This window comes from Schistocerca cancellata, chromosome 2 (assembly GCF_023864275.1).
Source record: "Schistocerca cancellata isolate TAMUIC-IGC-003103 chromosome 2, iqSchCanc2.1, whole genome shotgun sequence".
Classification (NCBI taxonomy): domain Eukaryota; kingdom Metazoa; phylum Arthropoda; class Insecta; order Orthoptera; family Acrididae; genus Schistocerca; species Schistocerca cancellata.
This window is the reverse complement of record NC_064627.1, coordinates 836,676,178-836,697,670: the sequence shown is the minus strand read 5'-3', so window position 1 is coordinate 836,697,670 and position 21,493 is coordinate 836,676,178. Positions and strand designations below refer to the sequence as shown.

At 43.1% G+C, this 21,493-nt stretch overlaps 1 protein-coding gene across 1 annotated transcript in view; it reads left to right on the top strand.

Annotated features, from left to right (window-relative positions):
- LOC126159142 (odorant receptor 30a-like) overlaps nucleotides 1-19,311 on the top strand; it is a 67,505-nt gene extending 48,194 nt beyond the window's left edge. Inside the window, exon 4 of the mRNA XM_049916494.1 lies at nucleotides 18,664-19,311. Coding sequence (XP_049772451.1) covers nucleotides 18,664-18,738 — 75 coding nt within the window. The 3' untranslated portion in view covers nucleotides 18,739-19,311. The remainder of the gene's footprint in view (nucleotides 1-18,663) is intronic.
- The last annotated feature ends 2,182 nt before the right edge of the window (nucleotides 19,312-21,493 follow it).

Here is a 21,493-nt window from a genome sequence, read left to right as displayed (position 1 = left end):
TTGCAAACACAGCTGGTGAGAGGTGGCGCGGTGGCTAGAAGGAAGCTGTTTGTTCTTACCGGGCTTAGGTATGGGTATGACAGTGGCTTCATACCAGCATCTGGGAAACGTGCCCTCTTCCCAGATGTGGTTGTACATATTAAGCAGAAAGTGCTGGCCCACAAGAAAAAGGTACTGCAACATCTGAACGTGATCAGTGTCTGGCCCTGGGGCAGAGGATCAGGATGAAGTGAGAGCACGATCTAGCTCCCTCATAGTAAAGATGTCATTGTAACACTCGTGTTTGTCAAAGGTCGCCAGGAAGGAGTAAAGCCTCCAGTCAGCCTTAGTAAGCTGCCATTTTGGTGTGCGCGATAGTGGGGTAGGAGTCAGCAAATGGATAACACATGGGAAATGGTCGCTTGACTAGGTGTCAGGAAGAACGGACCACTAGAGATGATGGGCAAGATGTGCAGCACACAAGGATAGGTCCAAATGAGAATAGGTGTGTGAAGAGTCTGAAAGGAATGTGGGTTCTCATGTGTTAAGGCAGAAAATGTTAAGTTGATTAAGAAAGTCAGCCAAGAGGGCACCTCTCAGACAGATTCCAGGAATGGTGAGCATTAAAGTCAGTGAGCAGCAGAAATGGGTGAGGTAGCTGTCCAATAAGCTGGAGGAAGTCAGCCCTGTCAGCCCTGGTGACATTGGATGACAGAGGAATGTAAATGGTACAAAGGGAAAAGGTCAAGTAATAAAGGAAAAGGCGAACTTGAAAACGGGTAATCATGCTGTATGAGCAGCACTGCTCCCCCATCAGATGGAATTTCGACCTCAGGTGGAAGGTCAGAACGGACCAGGAAGAAATGAGAAAGCTCAAAGCGGTCATGAAGACACTATTTTGTTTCCTAAAGGCAGAGTACAAGTGGACGCTTTGATTCAAGCAGCCATAAATCCTCTTCATTGGATCAAAGGCCGCAAAACTTTCATTGGAGGAGAGTCATGATGAGGAAAAACTTAAGGGGTGTCTTGTCGGCAGCTGCCGAGTGCCACTCTGTGAAGACTCGCTGCTACAGGGCACAGAGGCAGGAGGATCCTGCTCCATGAGGTCCACTGAAGTGTCAGCTTTCTTCTGCTGTCGGCCTACGGAGTCCAATGCAGAAAAATGGTTGGTGGTGAGCACAGGCGACAGGAAGGACGGCCAGATGAAGGTATCATGTGGCGACACAGTGAAAGAGAATCTTTGAGTTGGCAAAGGGGAAGACCATTTGCCTTTTTGGAACTTCTTCGAGCCTTTCCAATTAGCACAGGAAGACTCAGGTATTGGTTGGCTGGAGGAATGTAGGAATTCTGTACTGGAGTACTCCTTCTGTTCTTCCTGGCCTGTCAGTTGTGTAGCTATTGACTTCGCCTCGTGAAGCAAGAGTTTGATGGCTTGTTCTACAGCTGAAAGAGGGGACTATGATGCTACTATAACACTGGGCGATTTCACAACCTCAGAGCTGAATTTGAAGTTGCATGTCTGCATGGCCATGTCCTTCATGGAGCGAGATGTAACAAGAACAGTACTATACATGCCAGACAGTAGAATGCAAAGTTTGTGACTAGCTAATAACTTGCAAGCAACAGGGTAAGGAACTTTTTTCCTTTATGCAGATCTCCTGGACAGCCTGCTCATTGACATACATGGGACAATCTCGAGAGGAGGTGGCATGGTCGCCATTGCAGATGATACAGCATGAGGAAGGAAGTGGATAATCGCCCTCGTGTGCATCCCTACCACAGTGTCCCATTTGGCCCGGTTTTTATACGACATTTGAGTGTGGTTGAAATGATGACATTGATGGCAATGCATTGGGTTCAGAATGTATGGTCGGACTGTGAGAACCTCATAGGCTGCTTTGATCTTGGATGGAAGCATCTCTATCACACATGAGAAAAAGAGAGAGTCTGGGCACTAAGGAGGCATGTACCTTCTTCATCACCCGGTGGATGGCAATAATACCCTGATCAGAGAGGTATGTTTGGATTTCTGCCTCAGTCAGACCATTGAGCAGCCTAGTGTAAATAACACCACAGGAGGAATTCAGAGTTCTGTGGGTCTCGACACGAACAGGACAGCTGTGGAGAATTGAAGAGGCAAGCAATTGTTGTGCTTGAGAATCAGAAGTAGTCTCCAAAAGCAAAGTGCCATTCCGTAAACGAGAGCAGGATTTCACAGGGCCGTCAATTGCAACAATACCTTTCTGAATAATAAATGGATGTACCATTACAAAGGACTGACCATCTTCAGTTCGTGAAACCACGAGGAACTGTGGGGCAGCTGGGAGCGTCCTTGAATATTTAGCCTCTTTCCGTCTACATTTTGTAGATGTTGATTGTAAAGATGATTTGCTCATTGTGAGAAAATCTCTCATGACTGTCAGAATCTCCGACGGCACACTCCTTCCAATTGGGGGTCCCCTTCACAATGGAGTGCACCCGCCTTAGGTGATTGTTCACACCTCAGGTCACACCACCCAAACACCTGATAGACAGACCAGTCAGCAGTTTGGGAAGGTAACAGCTCAGGCAATCTCCCTTCCCTGGGCCTGGTCTATACCAGGGAGTATATGTGATCCTTACCTGTTGACACAGGGCTGGGAATTACACGTTACTCAGTCACCTGTTGCATGTCAGATGCGTGGGCCCACTTTCAGGCATGCACAGGGAGGAAGAAGAAAAAAGAGAAGCCTCAAACGCCAAAGCAGAGGAAGGGTAGGAGAAGGTGAATGAAGAAAGGAAAAAGGAATGAAAAAGTGGTGAGACTGTTCTTATGTCAGCTACAGACAATGCAGAACATTCCCAAAAACACCCCAGACATGTTCCCCAAGGGATGGGGAAAAGAATAGCAAGAGACTAGGCACGCAGCATGAAAGGGAAAAGATGCTGCAAAGGCAGGGCCCCCATGGTAGATTTCTCCCCATGTGACCAAATATCTTAAGTACTAACATCAAAATCTTTTGTGATGAACTATTTTTAGATGGATAAAGCAAGGCAAATGTTATGCATTTCATTAAGATAACTGTTATTTTATTTCAATAAAACGAAACACATTAGTGACAAATATATGCATTTCCTTGGAGTCGGAAGACAGATTTAAAATATCTTCACTGATTTCAGAAACAACCTCAGAAAAAGCAGGACTCTTGAAATAACTGTTCAAGGCAGGGAAGAATTGTGCACATCAGCACTGTATGTGACCACCAATAAAATGTTAGTTCTTCTATGTTTGTTATTGTCAGTTTTTAGTCACTGTGTTATATCTTTTATTTTACAGGTATTATGTGATTTTTCTTTCGACACATATATGGGCACATAGTATGCAAACTGCCAGGGACTGCCACAATTTTTGGAAATTTGTGGGACCAAACTGCTGAGGTCATTGGTCCCTAAGCTTACACACTACTTAATCTAACTTAAACTAACTTACGCTATGGACAACACACACAGCCATGCCCGAGGGAGGACTCGAACCTCCAACGGCAGAAGTCACAAGGAACGGCGGGAGTTACAAGGACCGTGAGAAGGCATCTCAGACCATGCGCCACTGCCACAATTATCTTCTTCTTATCGTCCATACTTTCTAATATATAAATCATTTTCTAAGTGCCAAAATGTACTAGGATAAATAAAATGTCTGTAAAATGCTGCACTGTACAATGTACTTGCAGTGAGACAGTTGCAATTCCTGAAATCCATCGCCTGTGGCCTCTGGGCTGCCAAGGAGCACCGCAGTCCTGGGTCCTTGGATAAACCACAAAAATCTGCCGCATTATGCCACACACAAATAGACCCGGACTGCAGCCAGATTGGTGAAACTAGATCCGATGGGCAGGGCTTGCACATTAGTGGGAAATGAAGGCCTTCAGTACAGGCCCGATCCGTTAAGAGATACCCAGAGAAATGGCCTGCGGTTTTGGCCCATCATGGAAGTCCACTCGTGGCCAGCTATTCACATGTCACAGACACCATGTTGATGAAATGAGACCATGTTGATCAATCTGTGCAACAGATAAATTGCGCATATACTCTGAGAATCAATACAAATGAGGATAGGTAACAATTCACCATAAAGATGATCGCTGAGCCACAGAGATGCATGTAGAAAACAATCACACTCTCACAACTAAATTTTCTGCCACAGCCTTTGTCAGAGGGCAACGGCCTTGCCACAGTGGATACAGCAGTTCCTGTGAGATCACCAAAGTTAAGCGCTGTCGGCACTTGGATGGATGACCATCCAGGCCGCCACACGCTTTTGCCATTTTTCGGGGTGCACTCAGCCTCGTGATGCCAATTGAGGATCTACTCGACCGAATAGTAGTGACTTCAGTCAAGAATACCATCTTATGACCGAGGATGACACAGCGGTTGGATGGTCCCGGTAGGCCACTCGTGGCCTGAAGATGGAGAGCCTTTGTCAGAAAACAAGAGCATACACACAGTCACTCAGACACAACTCACAGATGACCATCATCTATGACTTCTGTGTCAACAATCTCTGACAGCAGCACTGACTGCAAGCTGAGGGGAGTGGTAGGAAGACAGAAGCAGTAAGAATGAGGGAGTAGGGAAGTGGCACACATACTCAGCTGTGCCCACCCAGTGACGACGCCTGAGACATCTCAGTAAACAAACCATTTATATCTGCTGAGACAAAAACGAGATTTTTTTCGTGTTTTTTCAAATTTTCCTGATATTTCGTTGACATGTTTGAAACCCCTGATTTCCAGACCTAGTGGCAACCATGGATGTTGTGTGCTTTCTGGATTTAATTTGTTCATCAGTTTAGAAGTTATAGTATCTGGGCAGTTCTCACTAATTTCAGGCACCTCTTAAGGAACAATGCCACATTTTCCCGCCATATATCAGTTTAAAAGTATCACCTGTGTTCTAATTTCCACATTATTCCAATGGAATAATCTGAAATACTTCCTTGCCATATGTATTTTCAAATTATACTCACAAAGTTTTTGAATATTTCTTTAGGAATATGCAGAATTTGTCTTTAAGTATATGGTTTTTGATAAAATTGCACAATTTGTAACTTTAACTTTTTGTATAATATTCAAGGATTTGTTTTGATTTAATTTTGTTGCACCTCTAATTTTCTCCCATTGGAAGATATTGTTCTAAGTGGGCATCTGAAGAAAGTCACAGCCTAGACGATGTGGTAGTCCCCAGCATTCACCTAATCCAGTTGAATGTTGTTGAGACCATTGGAATTCAAAAACCTTGAGCTACACATAGGACACAAATACAGAATGTTAATATGAAAAGAAAAGTATCAAATTATGATGGATTGATGGCACAGAACGAATAACATAGTATTCATTATGATCCTCACACCTTTATTTTAGTAAGGCATTAAATACAATATCATAAATTATGTTATAATTTTCAAGAGATTAAGCTATAAACTTTCAATTTTACTGACTCAATGTAAGAAGTTTTTCTTATTAAGGAACATTCATTACAAATAAAGTGTTCTTCATAAATATTTTTGTTCATTTACAGCATGTTTGATCACTTTGTTACAGCCCATGAGAAATTAATTTAAGGCAGCATTTATTGCATAGCATGTCAAACAATGCAATCTCAGAATACATCAATAACAGAATAATTATATAAAATGAGGGATAAACAATGTCAAAGATATTACATCTAAGCTTAATCACTACACGACTTGCACGCTTCCCCATCTTGATGCTCAACGACTAAACAACCACTACATCACTCCCCCTCCTTAGTGCCAACAATATTTGCAATTAAACTTGCTGTGATGTCCAGATTGCATGACGACTGCTGTTGCCGTTGTGGAGCCATCAGGGGTAGGACACTATTTCTTTCGCAGGTTGTCGGTTATGGGTGGCAGATGGTTCTATGGTGTCTGTAGGTGGTGTGGTAGGTGTCTTTTGTGCCTCTGTGGGAGCAGCACTGAAGACGGATTTTAGACTATCAATGCAAACTGTTTTTGGTGTTCCCATGATGTCACCTCTAAACCTTTTATCTTCTCTGCTGCAGCAGGTAGATCATATGGTGATTGCAGAGGTTTGTGTAGCACGTAACGTCAATTGAATACTTGTTTGCACTTCGACAAATTGACAAAGATGAATCGGTTATGAGTCTTTTCTTCTCTTATTGCAATACGCAAAAGTTGCCGTATCTGTGAGCATAGCTTGATGACAAAGCCTTATGCATCAAGGATCGTTTCCAGTACATTGCAGAGGAACTCACCAGGTAATCTTGCTGGTTGGCTAAAGACTAGGTCAGCTGTGATTGTTTTCATATAATCATCAATGGTTGTGTGAATGTCCAGTAGCATGGTCGGTAGTCTCTCAGTCCAGTGGTGTGACTTGGGACACCAAAGAGATGCTTTGACCCTCCAAACCATTCGCTACCCGATGATAAACAGCTGTCTGCATGCGCTTTGTGCTTGACATGGTGGCAAGTGTCTCGAACAGATATGATTCGAGCTCCCCATCCTGGTTGGTGGAAATGTTCAATGGTATGCTGAAATGGGCAATCCATCCTCGGAAGAATGTAGTTGCGACAGTGTTGGCGGTGTTCTCAGATGTAAGGAATGCATCCGGCCAGCCAGTGAATCAGTTTATGGTGGTATGACATTAAGTACATCCTTCTGATGGTGGCAATGATCCAATAATGTCTATGTTGATGCATTCAAATCATTGATTAGGGGAATGAATGTACCAAGGAGTGCACTTACATGGCAAGCGATTTTTTTTTTTTTACACTGACATGCTATGTATTGGTGGAAAAATGTCTTATTCTTTGTCTGAGTTAGGCCACACAACTTCCTTTCATCAGCTACGCTGTAGCACAGCCACCAGGATGAAACAGGTTGCGCAGCAATGCAATTGCTTGCTGTCAAAAACTGCGAGTCATGAAGGTCATGGCTTCAGTGTGGAAACGTCACAGTACAAAAGCATATTTTTTGGTGGCACTTGACTGCAACAGAACAGAACACTAAGATGGCCATGCCAATACATCTTGCAGTTTGTCATTGGATTGTTGTGCAAAGGCCTCATAATCAATTGCACTTGAGATCACTTCAACGTGAGAGAGCATATGCTGGTATCCCAGAGCAAATGCTGGTACGTTAAAGTACTCCCTCCAATGGATAATGTTGTTCGTCAACTGTCCTATGAAGTCCAAATGACAAAGCTGGCATGGCAAAGCCTTCTCCAGGTGTTGACTTAATGCACATCAGTGGTTTGTGGTCCATGATGAGAGTGAAGTGTCTACCTTCAAGCATGTATCTGAATTGCTTGATAGAAGCATACTCCATATACGGTTCACTGCCACAGACCAGTTCTGCTGTAAAGCAGGTAGTTTTTTACTACAGAGTGCCAAAGGTTGTCACAGATCATCTATCTGCTGTTGTAGCATGGCACTTATTACTGTTGCTGGCACATAACCATTAACACAAGCGGTAATCGCAGAACATGGTATACCAACAGAACAGCCTTGGTGATGGCAATCTTTACATTATTGAAAGCTGTCTCTGCTTCATTATTGCACAGCAGTCTGTCACTTGGTCTGTGTGAACAGTGTTGAAGATAATTCAGAGGTGCAGCTAACAATGCATGGTTCCACACACAGTGACATTAGAAGTTGGTAATGCCTAGAAATGTCCGCAATTCATGAACAACCACCAGTTGTGGATAATTACCTATTATGTCTATCTCATCTCATGGCAGCCAAATTCCATGGGCTTTAATTGTGTAGCCCAAGATGTAGATTTCTGAAGCTGTAAAGACACATTCAGAAGGGTTGTAAAGCAAATGAAGGCATGAGAATCTCTCACGCAGATGTTCAGCTTCAGAACTGGACATAGCTTACACATCACCAATGTACACATAACAGATGTCCAGGTCTCTCATCACTTCATCCATGAAACACTGGATAGTTTGAATGGCATTACACAACCCGAATGACATCCTTGTAAACTCAAAGAGGCCAAATGGATTGGGGACAGCAGTTTTAGCAATATCTTGTGGTGCTACCAGTACCTGATAATATGCACTCAGCAAGTCTAAGGTGGAGAAGTTGTGCTTACCACAGATGTTAAAAGTAAAGTCCTCGATGTGCAGTACTGAGTGGCAGTCTGTAATAGTCTTTGCCTTTAGCTGTCAATAATCACCCCAAGGATGCCATCCATTGTTCATTCTGGGCACTACGTGTAGCAGTGAGGCCCAGCCGCTGCTTGGTGGTTGGCAGATGTCCTGTACAAGATTAGCTACTTTCAGCTTCTTGAGTGTCAAGGGGTGAGGTAAGAATGTAAAGCACTGTTGAATGGCGTACTGATGCTAGTGTCAGTAGCTGCCTTCTGATCTCCGGGAACTGCTTAAGAAGTTCTATGAATGGGAGTTACCAGGGTCATCCGGACAGCTGTACAGTCCATACAACATACACTTACTTGACTGGCCAGATTGATGGTAGTATCAAGTAGTTGACAATGTCTGAGGCCGGGTAGCAGGTCATAAAACACCAGGAAGCTGGCTTCTCACATGGGATGTGTCACATTTGCTTTGATAAATTGCTACTCAAAATTATGACGTTGGCCTAGGTTTAGTGCACGTGTCAGATAACCAATGTCTTTATTGTAGATCAGCGGGTGGCAAAGCTACAAAGAGGCAGATGTGTGGATGGATAAACAGACACATCTGCACTCGTATCCACCAAGAACTGGAGTTTGGTATAGAGATCGGTGATCAACAGTGAACAGCTGCTGTACAGAAAGCCAGTCTCCATCATTACTGACTTCCTGTCACGTTTCCTACCTTGCATGGCAGAATACATTTCTTTGCCTGAGGTCCAAACATTCTGTGGTGAGCAGTATCATTGAGGTTGATGACAGGAATATCATGTTCACAGTGCCGTGAATTATGCAGTGAGCCAGTTCGTGGTCCACAAAACTCTTCTGTTGCTAACATTTTGTCCAGAACAGCACTGGACATCTTTGCTCCTCTGCCTCTGAATACATCCAGAGCAGTTCCGGATTAAACGTTAGGAACAGAAGAATTTTGTGGAGCATGACCTTATACCTCGATGGTTTACCAGCAGCCAAGTCATCCAGTAATGAAGACCTTCATTCTGTTATGCAGTGAGCTCCGCGATCTGCATCTATAGTGGTGCTATAAGAGAATTTGCTGGAAAGCCAACAGTTGCTACCACTGCAGTCAGGTACATCTCCACCATATAGCCTGTGCTGATGCATCAAGCTCTCTGGCGCATACTGTGAGGATCTTCTGTGCGTCCAGCAGGAGACATGACAGCCGGATGTTCCTTAGAATGTCTTCATTAACAGCACTGCTTGCTGGTGTTCGTAGTGGTCTCCTAACTCCTCTGTTCGCAGCAACTTCTCAAGGCATAGCAACTTCTCAAGGCATTTTGCCTCAGACTGTGATAGATGGCATGACCAGGGCAATCTTCATAGTCATGTATCGGTGGTAAGGCCTGCACCTCAACAGTCATGTCTTCATTAAGTGCAGTGACAAAATAACTGTACTTAAGCCTGTTCCACATGAGACATATGAGCTTTCAAGATTACCCATGATGCAACCTTTCTGCCGGCACCTACTGTGTAGATGAGGCCACTTGCACAAGATTCATGCTTATGATCACCAGACAGCAGAATAGGATGGATCCTATTCTCATGCATATGTAAGTGCTTCACCCATGGGCAGATGACCAAATGGGGAGCACAGCTGACAAACTGCGTGAAGTTCTATGTGAATTGTGTACCTCGCTCCTGCTCAGTGAAATATAATACAGCAGGTTGTTCACATCACAAAAGTTAACACGTGAAATATCTGCAACTTTCGGTAAGTATTATTTGAAGCTTTATCTCAGTTACACAATTTATCAAAAGTTGCTGCTATTCTAAGTCATTCCTCTTTAGCTGTTGGAGCTCATAAGAAAGAAGAAGTGAAGTAAAAGTTCTCACTTTTTTTATTCAGAAATACAGGAAACAAGTACCTTCAAATATTTATCCCTCAAAGAGTTGCAGATTTCACACCATCCACCTATTATCAGTTTAGACAGACTCAAAACTGAAATAGGATGTGCAAACGACAAGCTCTTGTAAGATTCGCCAGTCACCAGAAATCGCAATGTAACTGTTCACCTGGAAAGTAATAAAATATGACATCTGTCACCTAATATAGTTGAACAAACAGTCATATGAAAAACTATAAACACAAAATTAAAGTCTTGCTTTCTGCTTGGCGAAATTGCTTCTCTCAGGCGAAGTGGATGATGACAGCTTGTTGAAACAAAATTTTAAACTGTAGTGGATCCTCCAGCCTCAACTCCTTTATCAATAAGGAATAACAGTCCTTTTCCTCGTCCCTTCTTTGAAGCCACAGTCAAACGCAGCAGCTTCTATTTTTGCTGCATCTTTCTTCTGATTTTTACTTTATAATGAAGGCTGCAGCAGATAGCGTAGCACAAATGTCCATTGCAGACTGGCCAGATCTGAGCGGCCGAGGCTAACAGGAGTGGCGTTTATATTCACTTTTTCCAGGTGTCGCTCTTGGCGCAGCGTGGTCCTACTCCACACACCACTGGCCAATGTTTCCTCACTGCCTTCTATGCTCTTCTGTTCCGCATATTCGTTCCAGTGATTGTGGTTATGCCAGAACATTCCTCCCCCCCAAACAACGGACCAGCGTCATGTAATGGAGTGCGAACACCGCGGGAATGGAGGAGTGCAGGTGCCTCGATGGGCCAGAAGCTGTGACTGCAGGGGTGTCAACACATCCAGACGAAGAAGGCGGCAACTGCTGTGATATGGGTGGGTCCAGCTCCATTGGTAGGACGAGAGGAGGTGGAGGAGACGAAGGGCCCGTATCCATGGGGTCCAGCGGTGTCGTGATGACACCCTCTGGCGACTGCTGCAGTCGCACTGCCCTCTGGACCCATGAATCTGGGGGAAGAGACTGAAAGATCATTGTGTACATGACACAGGCAAAGTTGATTTTGATGGCGGCGCTTAAAGCCATCTGGACCTGATAGAAGATACGTGCAAGTGCCAAGCTGACGGACGATCTCGTCTCGTACCCACTGTCTGCTGCCGCTAAAAATTCTGTAAGACATAATATCATATGATGCGAAGCAATACTTGCAGCCTTCCTGTGGTGCCAGATGCTGAAGAGGGTGGAGCAGTGTGCGATGGTGGCAGCAGTGCAGCAATTCCCCCAGCGATGGTCCATCTCACGGGTGCAAGCGATATGAGACGAGAAAAAGTTGCAATGCTTGATCCCTGGTGTGTGGGGAGTTAAGTTTGTCCATCTGCTGCTTGAATGTTCAGACAAAAGGTTCTGCTTCACTGTTGGACTGTGAATGGCACGATGCCCTAGTTTGATGCAGTATGCCACTCCGCTCACAGAATGTTTCAATTAACGTTGTCGAGTTCAGGGGCACAGCAAAAGGAAACTCGCTATATGAGTCAACCACAATCAACCAATGAGTGTTTCAAAAAGGTCCCGCAAAGCCTACGTGCACACATTGCCATGTCGATTGCGACTTAGGCCGAGCAGAGAATTTCTTTTAGCAGAGCGGACGGATTTTCCGCACATGTGTAACACTGTGGCATCATTTATTCAATTTGGGCATCCATATGATGACAAGTACAATGTCGATGCACTAACTGTTTCGTACGAACAATCCCCCAGTGCCCCTGGTGAAGTAACTGGAACCCTTCTTTTTGCAAAGCTTGGGGGATCAACACACGTGACTGTCCACTGTCATTCTGAACAAGAATGACATCTTGCTGTATAGCAAGGCTATGCCAATGTGCAAAGTACTGGTGCACTACAGAGTTCCTTATGCTGTGCAATGAGGCGAAGATGTGCGAATTTTTAGCAGAATGTTCAAATTCTGAATTGGCATCCATGGCGTGTGCAATTTTCTTATAGTTCAGTGGAAAAAACTGAAGCAATTCAGAATCCTGAGCAGCAATGTGACAATAAGATGCAGAAGAAGCATCAAAGTACATATCAGGGCCAATCGGAAGAGGTGAAAGTGCGTCTGCATTATCATGTTGAGCTGTCGGACGATACAAAATCTCATACTGGTATTGAGACAACAACTAAACCCATCTTTGCAATTTTTTAGCAGTTCATAAAGAAACCAGTTTCGTCAGATAAAACAATGACTGCTAAGGCTTGTGATCCGCTACTAAGTAGTTTTCTGACATACAAATAGTGGTGAAATTGGTGACACCATACACAATAGCCAAAGCCTCTTTTTCAATTTGTGAATAGTTACAGTGAGCTTTGGACAACACTTTTGATGCTAAAGCAATAGGTCTGTCTTTGTCACCAATAATGTGCAAAAGTGCTGCACCGCTTCCGTAACTTGCAATGCCACTGGTTTGTCAGGATCAATGTGAATTAAGCAACAATCACTGAGCAATGCATCTTTAAGTTTTTGAAAAACTACTTGGCACTCATCTGTCCAAACAAAAGGGACATTCTTGCAACACAAGCAATGCAATGGAGCTGCAATTTGTGCAGCATTCGGCATGAACCAAATATAATTGTTAATTTTCCCTGAAACTGACTACAATTCTGTGATATTGTGAGGAACTGGCAAATCTCGTATGGCTAACAATTGCGACTGAAGGGGATGTACACCTTGACTGTTTATGACATGACCAAGATACTGCAACTCAGGTTTAAAAAACTCACATTTGTCCAGTCTACACTTTAGTCCTGCATCAGACAACACATGAAACAAAGCTCATAAATTTGCAATATGATCTTCAGGTGTACAACCTGCTACTGCAATGTCGTCCAAATAGATTGAACAGTTTTAGCACTTGTGCAGGGGCTGTTCCAAATACCTTTGGGAAATGGCGGGTGCGGAAGCACTGCCAAAAGGCAAAAGCAAATATTTAGCAGGCCCAAATGAGTATTTACTACACACACTGTTTGAGATTCTTCTTGGAGCGGTATTTGAAGATATGCGTCACACAAATCAATTTTTGAAAAATAGCGTCCACCGCCTAATCTGTCCATGAGATCCTCTGACCATGGCAATAGATAAGTATCAATCACAGTTTGTGGGTTGACTGTAGATTTAAACTCAACAAAGACACAAATGCGACCTGAAGGTTTGGAGAACAAACCCAGTGGACTTGCCCCCTGACTAGCTGATATGAGCACAATAACTCCATTATTTTGCAATTCTTTAAGTTCAGCCACAACTTTGTCCCATAATGCAATGGGAACAGTTCTGGCCTGGCAAACTTTCAGCTGAGCATTGTCTTTCAGTGTAATATGTACAACAAAAATGTGAGCTTTGCCTAAACCTTCAGAAAAGATGTGGTTCTTGAGTTTCTCCCAGCGTATTTGATAATCAAAACATCCACGGGTGTACTGCTGGCCTACAGTGTCCAACGGGCACAATATTTCGGCCATCATACATGTCGCCATCATCAGGTGAACTGACGGACTGAGCTCCTGTGAATGTGCTGGCACGGAGATCCGTACGCTATGGCTGCTCAGAGGGAACTGGGTTCGGTCATGGCGGCAGTCGATTTCAATACCCTCCACCTGCCCTCCGCTGTCCGCGCCACGGTCGTGCGGTGGAACAGATTGCGACGGCGTCTGAGATGACGTCGGAATGATGGCTCTGTCCGCCGTGGTCATCACAACTACACGTTTGCTCAATTTACTCTTGATTAACCCAATCGCTGGTTCCCAAGCCTTGCTAAGATTATAGCCACAGTTCGGGGTTATTTGAGGTTGTCATTGGTGCGAATTTCGATGGCCTCTCTAACAACGCTGTCCCAGTATCTCGACATCTGTACCAGAATCCTCGTGTGTTCATACTCCATAGCGTGATTTTCCGACAAACAATGTTCAGCGACCGCCGACTTGCTTGGATACATCAGTCGAGTGTGCCTCTGATGTTCATGGCATCGATCCTCGATGGTACGCATCGTCTGGCCAATATACGACTTGCCACATTGACACGGAATCTGGTACACACCGGCCTTCCTCAAACCGAGATCATCTTTGGCGCTCCCCACCAGTGCACGAGTTTTATTCGGAGGTAAAGAGTTTCAGGAATTCTTTCAGCAACCTAGCTACACTGTCTTTCACATTGAATGCAGACACTGACAACACATTATCCTGAATGTTAAAGCCAAATAAATCAAAAGAATCAAGACTTGCGTGATTGTAGCACTGTAAAAGTCACTGTTTGCATTTGCAAGCAATACATAGTAGACAAAGTACACGTTCTGAGAACGGGAATGTCTTGTCCATTATAAGCTGTGAGTTGTGTGCTAGTTTTAGACAGGCATGGGGAGCCTAACAGGCCATATGTGCGACGACGGAGCAATGTGACAGAAGCACCTGTGTCCAACTGAAATTTCACACGTTTCCCACAAATAAGTAAAAGAAGAAAAAGTTTGTTTGACTGACATGTATCTGATGGATCTGCACGCTTGCTAGTTGCAGACTTGGAATATACTGCATGCATGACATGGGCCTTGTGACTATATTTTTGTGAGTGGACTGAATTCTTTTGTTTGTTCTGTAGCAAACATATGGATTGCACATGTCCTTCCCTACCACAAGCATAACACTGAGCTTGTCAGGAGGGTCTGTCTTGGCATTTGTGCTGTGTATAGCACTTAGGGCAAGACTTAATTCTGTTCACCTGTGTAGCTGCCTGTTTAGCAAACTGCTTTTGCGGCATGGAGGGTTGTTTACTCGGCTTGGCTAGCGCAAGCTGCTGGTGCGGAATGGGGTGATCACAACTAAGGGACTCAACCCGCAAATAGCTGGCTGCTCAAACATATGAGCCGACAAGGCACCGGAATCTTACTAATCCAATATTTGCACTACCTGCTGAAATGATGGATCAGACTGTTTCAGAATTTGTTCTCCGATTTTGACATGAGGAACATTGTACACAATCGCATCATGCAACATAATGTCTGAATATAATGCACTGCAAGCACATTTAAATGTGCATGTCATTCTCATACCTTGCAAATCTGTTACCCACTTGTGATAAGTCTGTTTGGACCATTTTGCAATTGAAGAATTGATACCAAGCTGCTGCCACATTCACTTGCTGATCACAATAGTTTGTTAGTGATGTTACTACTTGGTCATAAGACAGTTCGCTCAGAGGGGCATTAGGAAAAAGTTTTTGAATGAGGCGGAACACTGCTCTTCCTACCATTGATAATAGATAAGAAAGTTTCACAGTTCCTGGTATATTGTGGGCACCGACTTGCATCTCAAACTGTGAGAGCCACTCAAGCCGTTCCTCTTCCTGTTAAAAAAACTGTCGAAAAGGTGTTATAGCAGCTGTAGTAGGCAGTGCTTATTCCGTAGGATGCACAGCGCTGGCGAGTAGCTGCTGCACTGTGTTGAGCAGGGTAGAAATCTGGTTCATCTGAGACCAAAACATCTGCATTAGCTGTGTGGCATCTAACACTTGCAGCTGAGGCGTCTGAGCAGGGGGTGGGACAAGATTGGTGGGCATGTTGGAAGAAACATGTGCAACAGAAATATACAAGGCAAATGACAAAATCAAAGAAATTTTCGGCAATGCCCACCTGAAAACACTTATTAGTAATAATGACAAGAAACAGTTAAAAGCAATATGCGCCCCTGCAAAGTACAGACAAGAGAGAATCAATGCGCCAGCAACAAAAAACAGAAGTTTGTGGCCGGCAGGCATGTAGTTTGTTTATCCCATCCTCGTTGCCAGTTGTGGGGTCTTGCCCACTTGTTGCTTACAGGGCACCTAAAGGATGATGTATTCTCAGAATGCTATACAACAGTTCAAATAAATAACATTAGTAGTTTTATTTCTAGAAAGCAAATTGACAATACTTAACTTTAATTACAGCAAATGTCGCTAGTGAGAGGCGACATGAAAACAGAAAAGTTCTTGCTATACACAAAGTTCAAGTACGCACTTTGTATGGATCACAACAATCTGATAGTGTAACACAAATGTCCGTTGCAGACTGGTCTGATCTGAGCAGCCAAGGCTAGGAGCGGTGGCATTTATATTCACTTCTTCCAGGTGTCACTCTTGGCACAGCATGGTCCAATTCCACGCACCGCTGGCCGACATTTCCTCACCGCCTTCTCTGCTCTTGCATTCTGCATCTTTGTTCTGGCACATGTGGTTACCCAGAACAATAGTGACCATCTAAAGTACAAATAAATGTAGTGCCCTTAGAAAGAGACATAAAATACCCGAAAGACTCATAAGTGAACTAAAGCAACAATTCACGTGCTGGACATTGTTAATAAACACAGCAAATGTGTTAAGCAGACAACATGACAGACACTTCCCGTTTAAACGCTTTTTTGTGGTTGGACGTTCTATCACATGGAGTGCTGCAGCAGACAATGACTTTCTTGTGAGAGTCACACGTATATTGTAAAACAGCTTTTAGTTTCATCAGCTGTGACTCTTATAGTTACGCAAACCAAAGAATGGGATTCTGCTGCCTAAAAGGTGGTGGTCTGACAGTGACTCAATTAACCGAAGCGCTGAGGGGCTCGTCGAGGGATGGTGCTGGGTCTGACGTGAAACCTCGGTACACGGCATTGTTGATCGGCTCTTGATATTCAAAGTATGTCAACAATGCAGTTTGTGGATGATGCACAGTCCATTTGCACTTGATGTTTGAAATGACACAGTATGAATACTACATTAGTTTATGTTGGCTGTCACATACAATCACATCAAGGTCACCAAAAATGTTCTGATTCATGATAAATTAACTTTATGGCAAAATTCATTCAATGCAATCTGAGAGTGCATCAATGTGACAAATCAATAAAGAATAATTAAATAAAACAAGGAATAAACAATGTCAAAGATATTATGCCTAAGTGTAATCACTATAAGAGTTAAGCAGTTCTACACCTTGATGCACAATCACTACAAATTCTGTCTAATCAATCCAGGTACATGAAGCATCTTCTGTTTGGTGAATTGCGAATTTCCACTATCTGACTGTTGGTGATTAATCGCATGTGCCATGCCTTGTAAAACATGTTTTCAAGGAATGGATTGTTGATTTCTCTATTAAGAATGTATCATTCCCCCAATTCCTTAGGAAAATTTATTCTTTTATGAAATCTGTCTTCCTGGTTGTCGAGATGTTGCCATGGAGATAACCCCAGGAAATTTATGTCTGCTTCACCTATTATCTTTGTCCATACAACAAAAGGCCAAGTTGTTGACTATGTCTTGATAGTGTATGTGTGAAAAAAAAAATCAAGTTGCCATCATGAGAGTTGGTGATGATGTTAGTTCTGTCCACATATTCATTCTTCAATGCAACACATTTTCTGAATGACAGATGACATGACAGAGACCTTGAGTGTAGAAGTCTGCAGTTTGGCTGTCCAGGAAATGCTTCCTCTTGAAAACCATCATATCTTCATTCTGAAAACGCATGCCATTCAATGGTTTCTTCATCCAAGAAGTCACTGGGTGTCTTGTCACCAAAATATCATTATGGGGGAGGGGGGAGCAAAATTTGAAAGCCCCACAGAAGCAGCATATGTGTGACTGCCCTTTGCAGAATAAGTTGCACTGTTGTCACGGAGCAAAAACAGTCCTTTGGACAGCTTCCCTCTTCCTGAGATTTCAGTAGTATGCTTCTGTGATTGTTTGGCCCTTAAATGCATCATCTGTTAGTAGCCCAACTTGGCAGTGTCCCCCCCCCCCGCAAAAAAAAAAAACCTTAAGCGTCACCTTGTCTCATAATGGTTAGGTCTTCACATTTTTAAGCCCTGGTGAATTAACATGTTTCCATTGCTTGCTTTGCTCCTTTGTCTCATGGTCACAGTGGTACAACCAGCCCTCAGCCCTGATGATTAGGCAGCTAAAGCAGTCGTCTCGATTGGCCTGACAACCTGGAACATTTCTGCTGCTGCTTACGTTCATCATATGATTTAAATGGGAGTGAGCAGTTGTGGAAACCAGCAAGCAGCAATTTCAAACTTCAATATAAGTTTTTGCTACATGTAACCAATGCATTATATCATCTACATCTAATCCACATGTATACTCCACCACAAGCCACCATGCGATGTGTGTGGAGGCGATGCACAGCCACAGTTATCGATGTAACTATCATACGTAAATAAATGCTTCCCCTAATTCAGTGTTGGTATAAAACTGCTCACATCCAGATTACCTTCAACCATGTTACAGTAAGTAGACATTACTTTGTTGCCGAATAAAGTTATTTTGTTAGTACGTTTGTGTTTCTTTGTTTTATGACACCATTCAATGAACTTTTTAAATGGAATGATACAGCTTGACTAAATGAAGATAAGGGTTTAGAAGACATACACTGACACATCAAAGAATAGTTAATTTGCTAATGGAAGAAAGGATGGGGTAAATATTGCTGAGGGAGACCAAGGGTTGACTACTGTAAACAGGCTTAAGTCAATGTAGGTTGTAGTAGTTATGCACAGATGAACAGATTTGCACAGAACAGACTAGTGTAGACACCTATACTAATTCAGTCATCAGACTGAAAACCACAACAAATGAACTTAAATATTGCTGTATTCCTCATAAACATCTCTCACAGCTGCGTGTGTTCTGTTGCAGCTGATAAATGCCTCATATACATTCTACACTCTGATGCGCCAGACGAGGGACCAAGGATCAACAGTGCAGACATAAGAGGCCTTGCATTACAGGAGAGCAGTACAAGTCACTGGGCCACCAAAATATTTTCACTACTGCTGTTAAAATAACTTATTTCCTAGATGCAATTTGCAAGAAACCACATCAACAATTTGTAGTCAGGAAGATTAGTGGAATGTCTCAACTCTCTGTTGATTTTTTAACAATATGATGATAGAACTTGCCATTTTGACTACCACACAGGACCATGTTTGGAAAGGGAAAGCTTCTGGGTTATCCAGATGCAAGAGACAACTAAAAATAATTTATCAATGTGCTCCTCCAGTGATCATTCCTCTAGTATACTTGAAGTTCCGTTTTTGCCTTCCATTACTCTTCTGTTCCTGACTTTATAGTGGTGTTATGGGCCTATGATTATGTTTGAATCCCTTCATGAGCAACAATCTCGTTGTCTTCAAAGAATCCACTCAATTCAGTGAATGACATACACTCAAGGGCATCCAGTTATTTGCCCTGTAATTACTGTTTCTGAATAGGGATACATAGTTTTAAGGAAATTTAACCTTTCCCAGGTGAAATCTGTCATTTCAATGCCACAGTTGTAAGAAAACAGAGAAAAACTTAGTTTTGACTCTAGCACAGTGGTGCACTTTCATACATGTTGTTGCAAAAAACAGTGATTTAAAAATAAAGCTTTAGATTCTGCAACAGCTTTCTTCAATATTGCAAACAAAACACATCCTCTCATTAAGTAATGTAAAAATATGTGATAACACATGTACACCTTCCAATTAATATTGCACACATGAGAATGTTGCCACATGATGTAAATGCTTATTTACAAACTGTTTATTTCTTCCTCTGAAAAATATTATTCTTTTCTGTGTAGTTAAGTAAAGGTAACAAATGCTCTTGTTTCTTGTAATACTATTTCCTTCAGAAGGCCTACTCACAGCAGAATATTTGAAGCATCCTGATGGGACGAGAGAGGAAAGGTGTGCAATTTGTCTGAACATCTGGGTAATATTTTTGGTCAGTACTGTGTCTTAAAGAATTACTGACTAATTATGTTTTTGTCTTTGTTTGTCGACCTACTCAGCATATCAGCTGGTTGCTGGAGAGTACAGACAGTACATAGAGAATAGTAAACATCTTGGAACATACAGACAAAATTCGAAATCAACAGGCAACATATACAAGAGCTGACAGGATGGAACGTGCTTCATTGAGCTGCTCATTGGTAGAAGTGACAGACTGAGCTTCATTACATGTTAAAATTTCTCATGGAGGTAGATAAAATGTTGGAACAAATCCAGAAAGCTTGCATTCTGTATATGACGCTGGTGAACTTACACATTAATAAAACAAATATTTTTAATATTTCTCGGGTATTTAGCCAGGTGTCATCATCTGGCAAGCCGACTTTTCCCCATCTTCAGGAGTTCTTGATGACTGACTGTCTTCCACAGGATGCTGTCTTTAAACATTCACCTCCAGCAGGCTCTAGCTGGCTGTGAATTGGCACAAAAGTGGCAGAAGTGTATCACTGGGGCATGATCCTTTGTCCTCAGTCCTACTGTCACCAGCAACAGAGGTGACTGTGTGCCACTGTGGCGACAAGTCTTTGTCCTCTTCAATTACAGTGATGGGAGCAGATAACCATGCACTCTGCTGCTGTGCTCTGCCCACACTCAAGGCTGGGTCAAGGCCCTGTTTGACTGAAAACCACTGTCTTTATTTATTATGTCATCATCCAGCTGGAGCTCTACAGCCTCTTTTAGTAAACAATCCCAGTAAGTGTTGGACCATTGTAGCAATTTGGTGTCATAATTCATGACATGTCTGTGGGAAATGCACTGCTCTGCCACAATGGACTTTGTCGGATATTTGTTGCCTGTGTGGTATTTATGGTCCTTGCATCACTCCTGTCTGGACATTGTGGCCTACATACATTTTCCCAAACTGGCAGGAGACGCGATATACTCCTGATTTTGAGAATCTTAGACCATTCTTGACTTTGTGACTACCTAGGCCTTACAGTAGACAAGTTTAGGCCAGCACTAATGAAACTGTTTGAGTTCATCCTTATGTCAACCTACTTACTATTCTATGGAAATTACTATGAGTAAACAGGTGGAGTGGTTATAATCTGCCCACTGTCAGCACTGGTGGCCAATATGTTTATGGAGGCATTTCCAGAAGCAGCCCTGGAGTCTTAACTGCACAAGTCCTCGTGCTTTTTTCAATATGTAGTTGAGGCATTCATAATCTGGCTGAATGGGTGACACATCTACGAGACCTCTTGCAACACACAAACAGATTTGTATAGGATGCCTATAGCTGTCATGTTCCTTCACAACAAGGTGTCCAAACCACACTAGTGCACAGAGCATGTGAAATCTTGGACCAAGACAGGCTAGCAGCCGAATTTCACCACCTATAGAAGGGTGTTCCATATGAACAGTGACAACAACTGCTGGAAACAATGTGCCACAAGACCTAAGATGCTGAGGAAACAGCCTGCTAAGGATGAAGAGCCACCTGTTGTGGCAGCAATTATCCCAAAAGTTGGGAACACAACAGAAGAAAATAGGAAGAATGCTCTGGAAACATAACATCAACTGTGTGTTCCACCCACGGACCAAGACAAAAGTCTTGTTGAGATGAGTCAAGGGCAATCTAGGACTCCAAAAACTGGGAGCGTAGCCCACCTCCCACCAGTGCATAACAATTTATGTAGGTGAGACTGTCCATGAGAGATGCGCTGAGTGCAAATGCAACACTGACAACA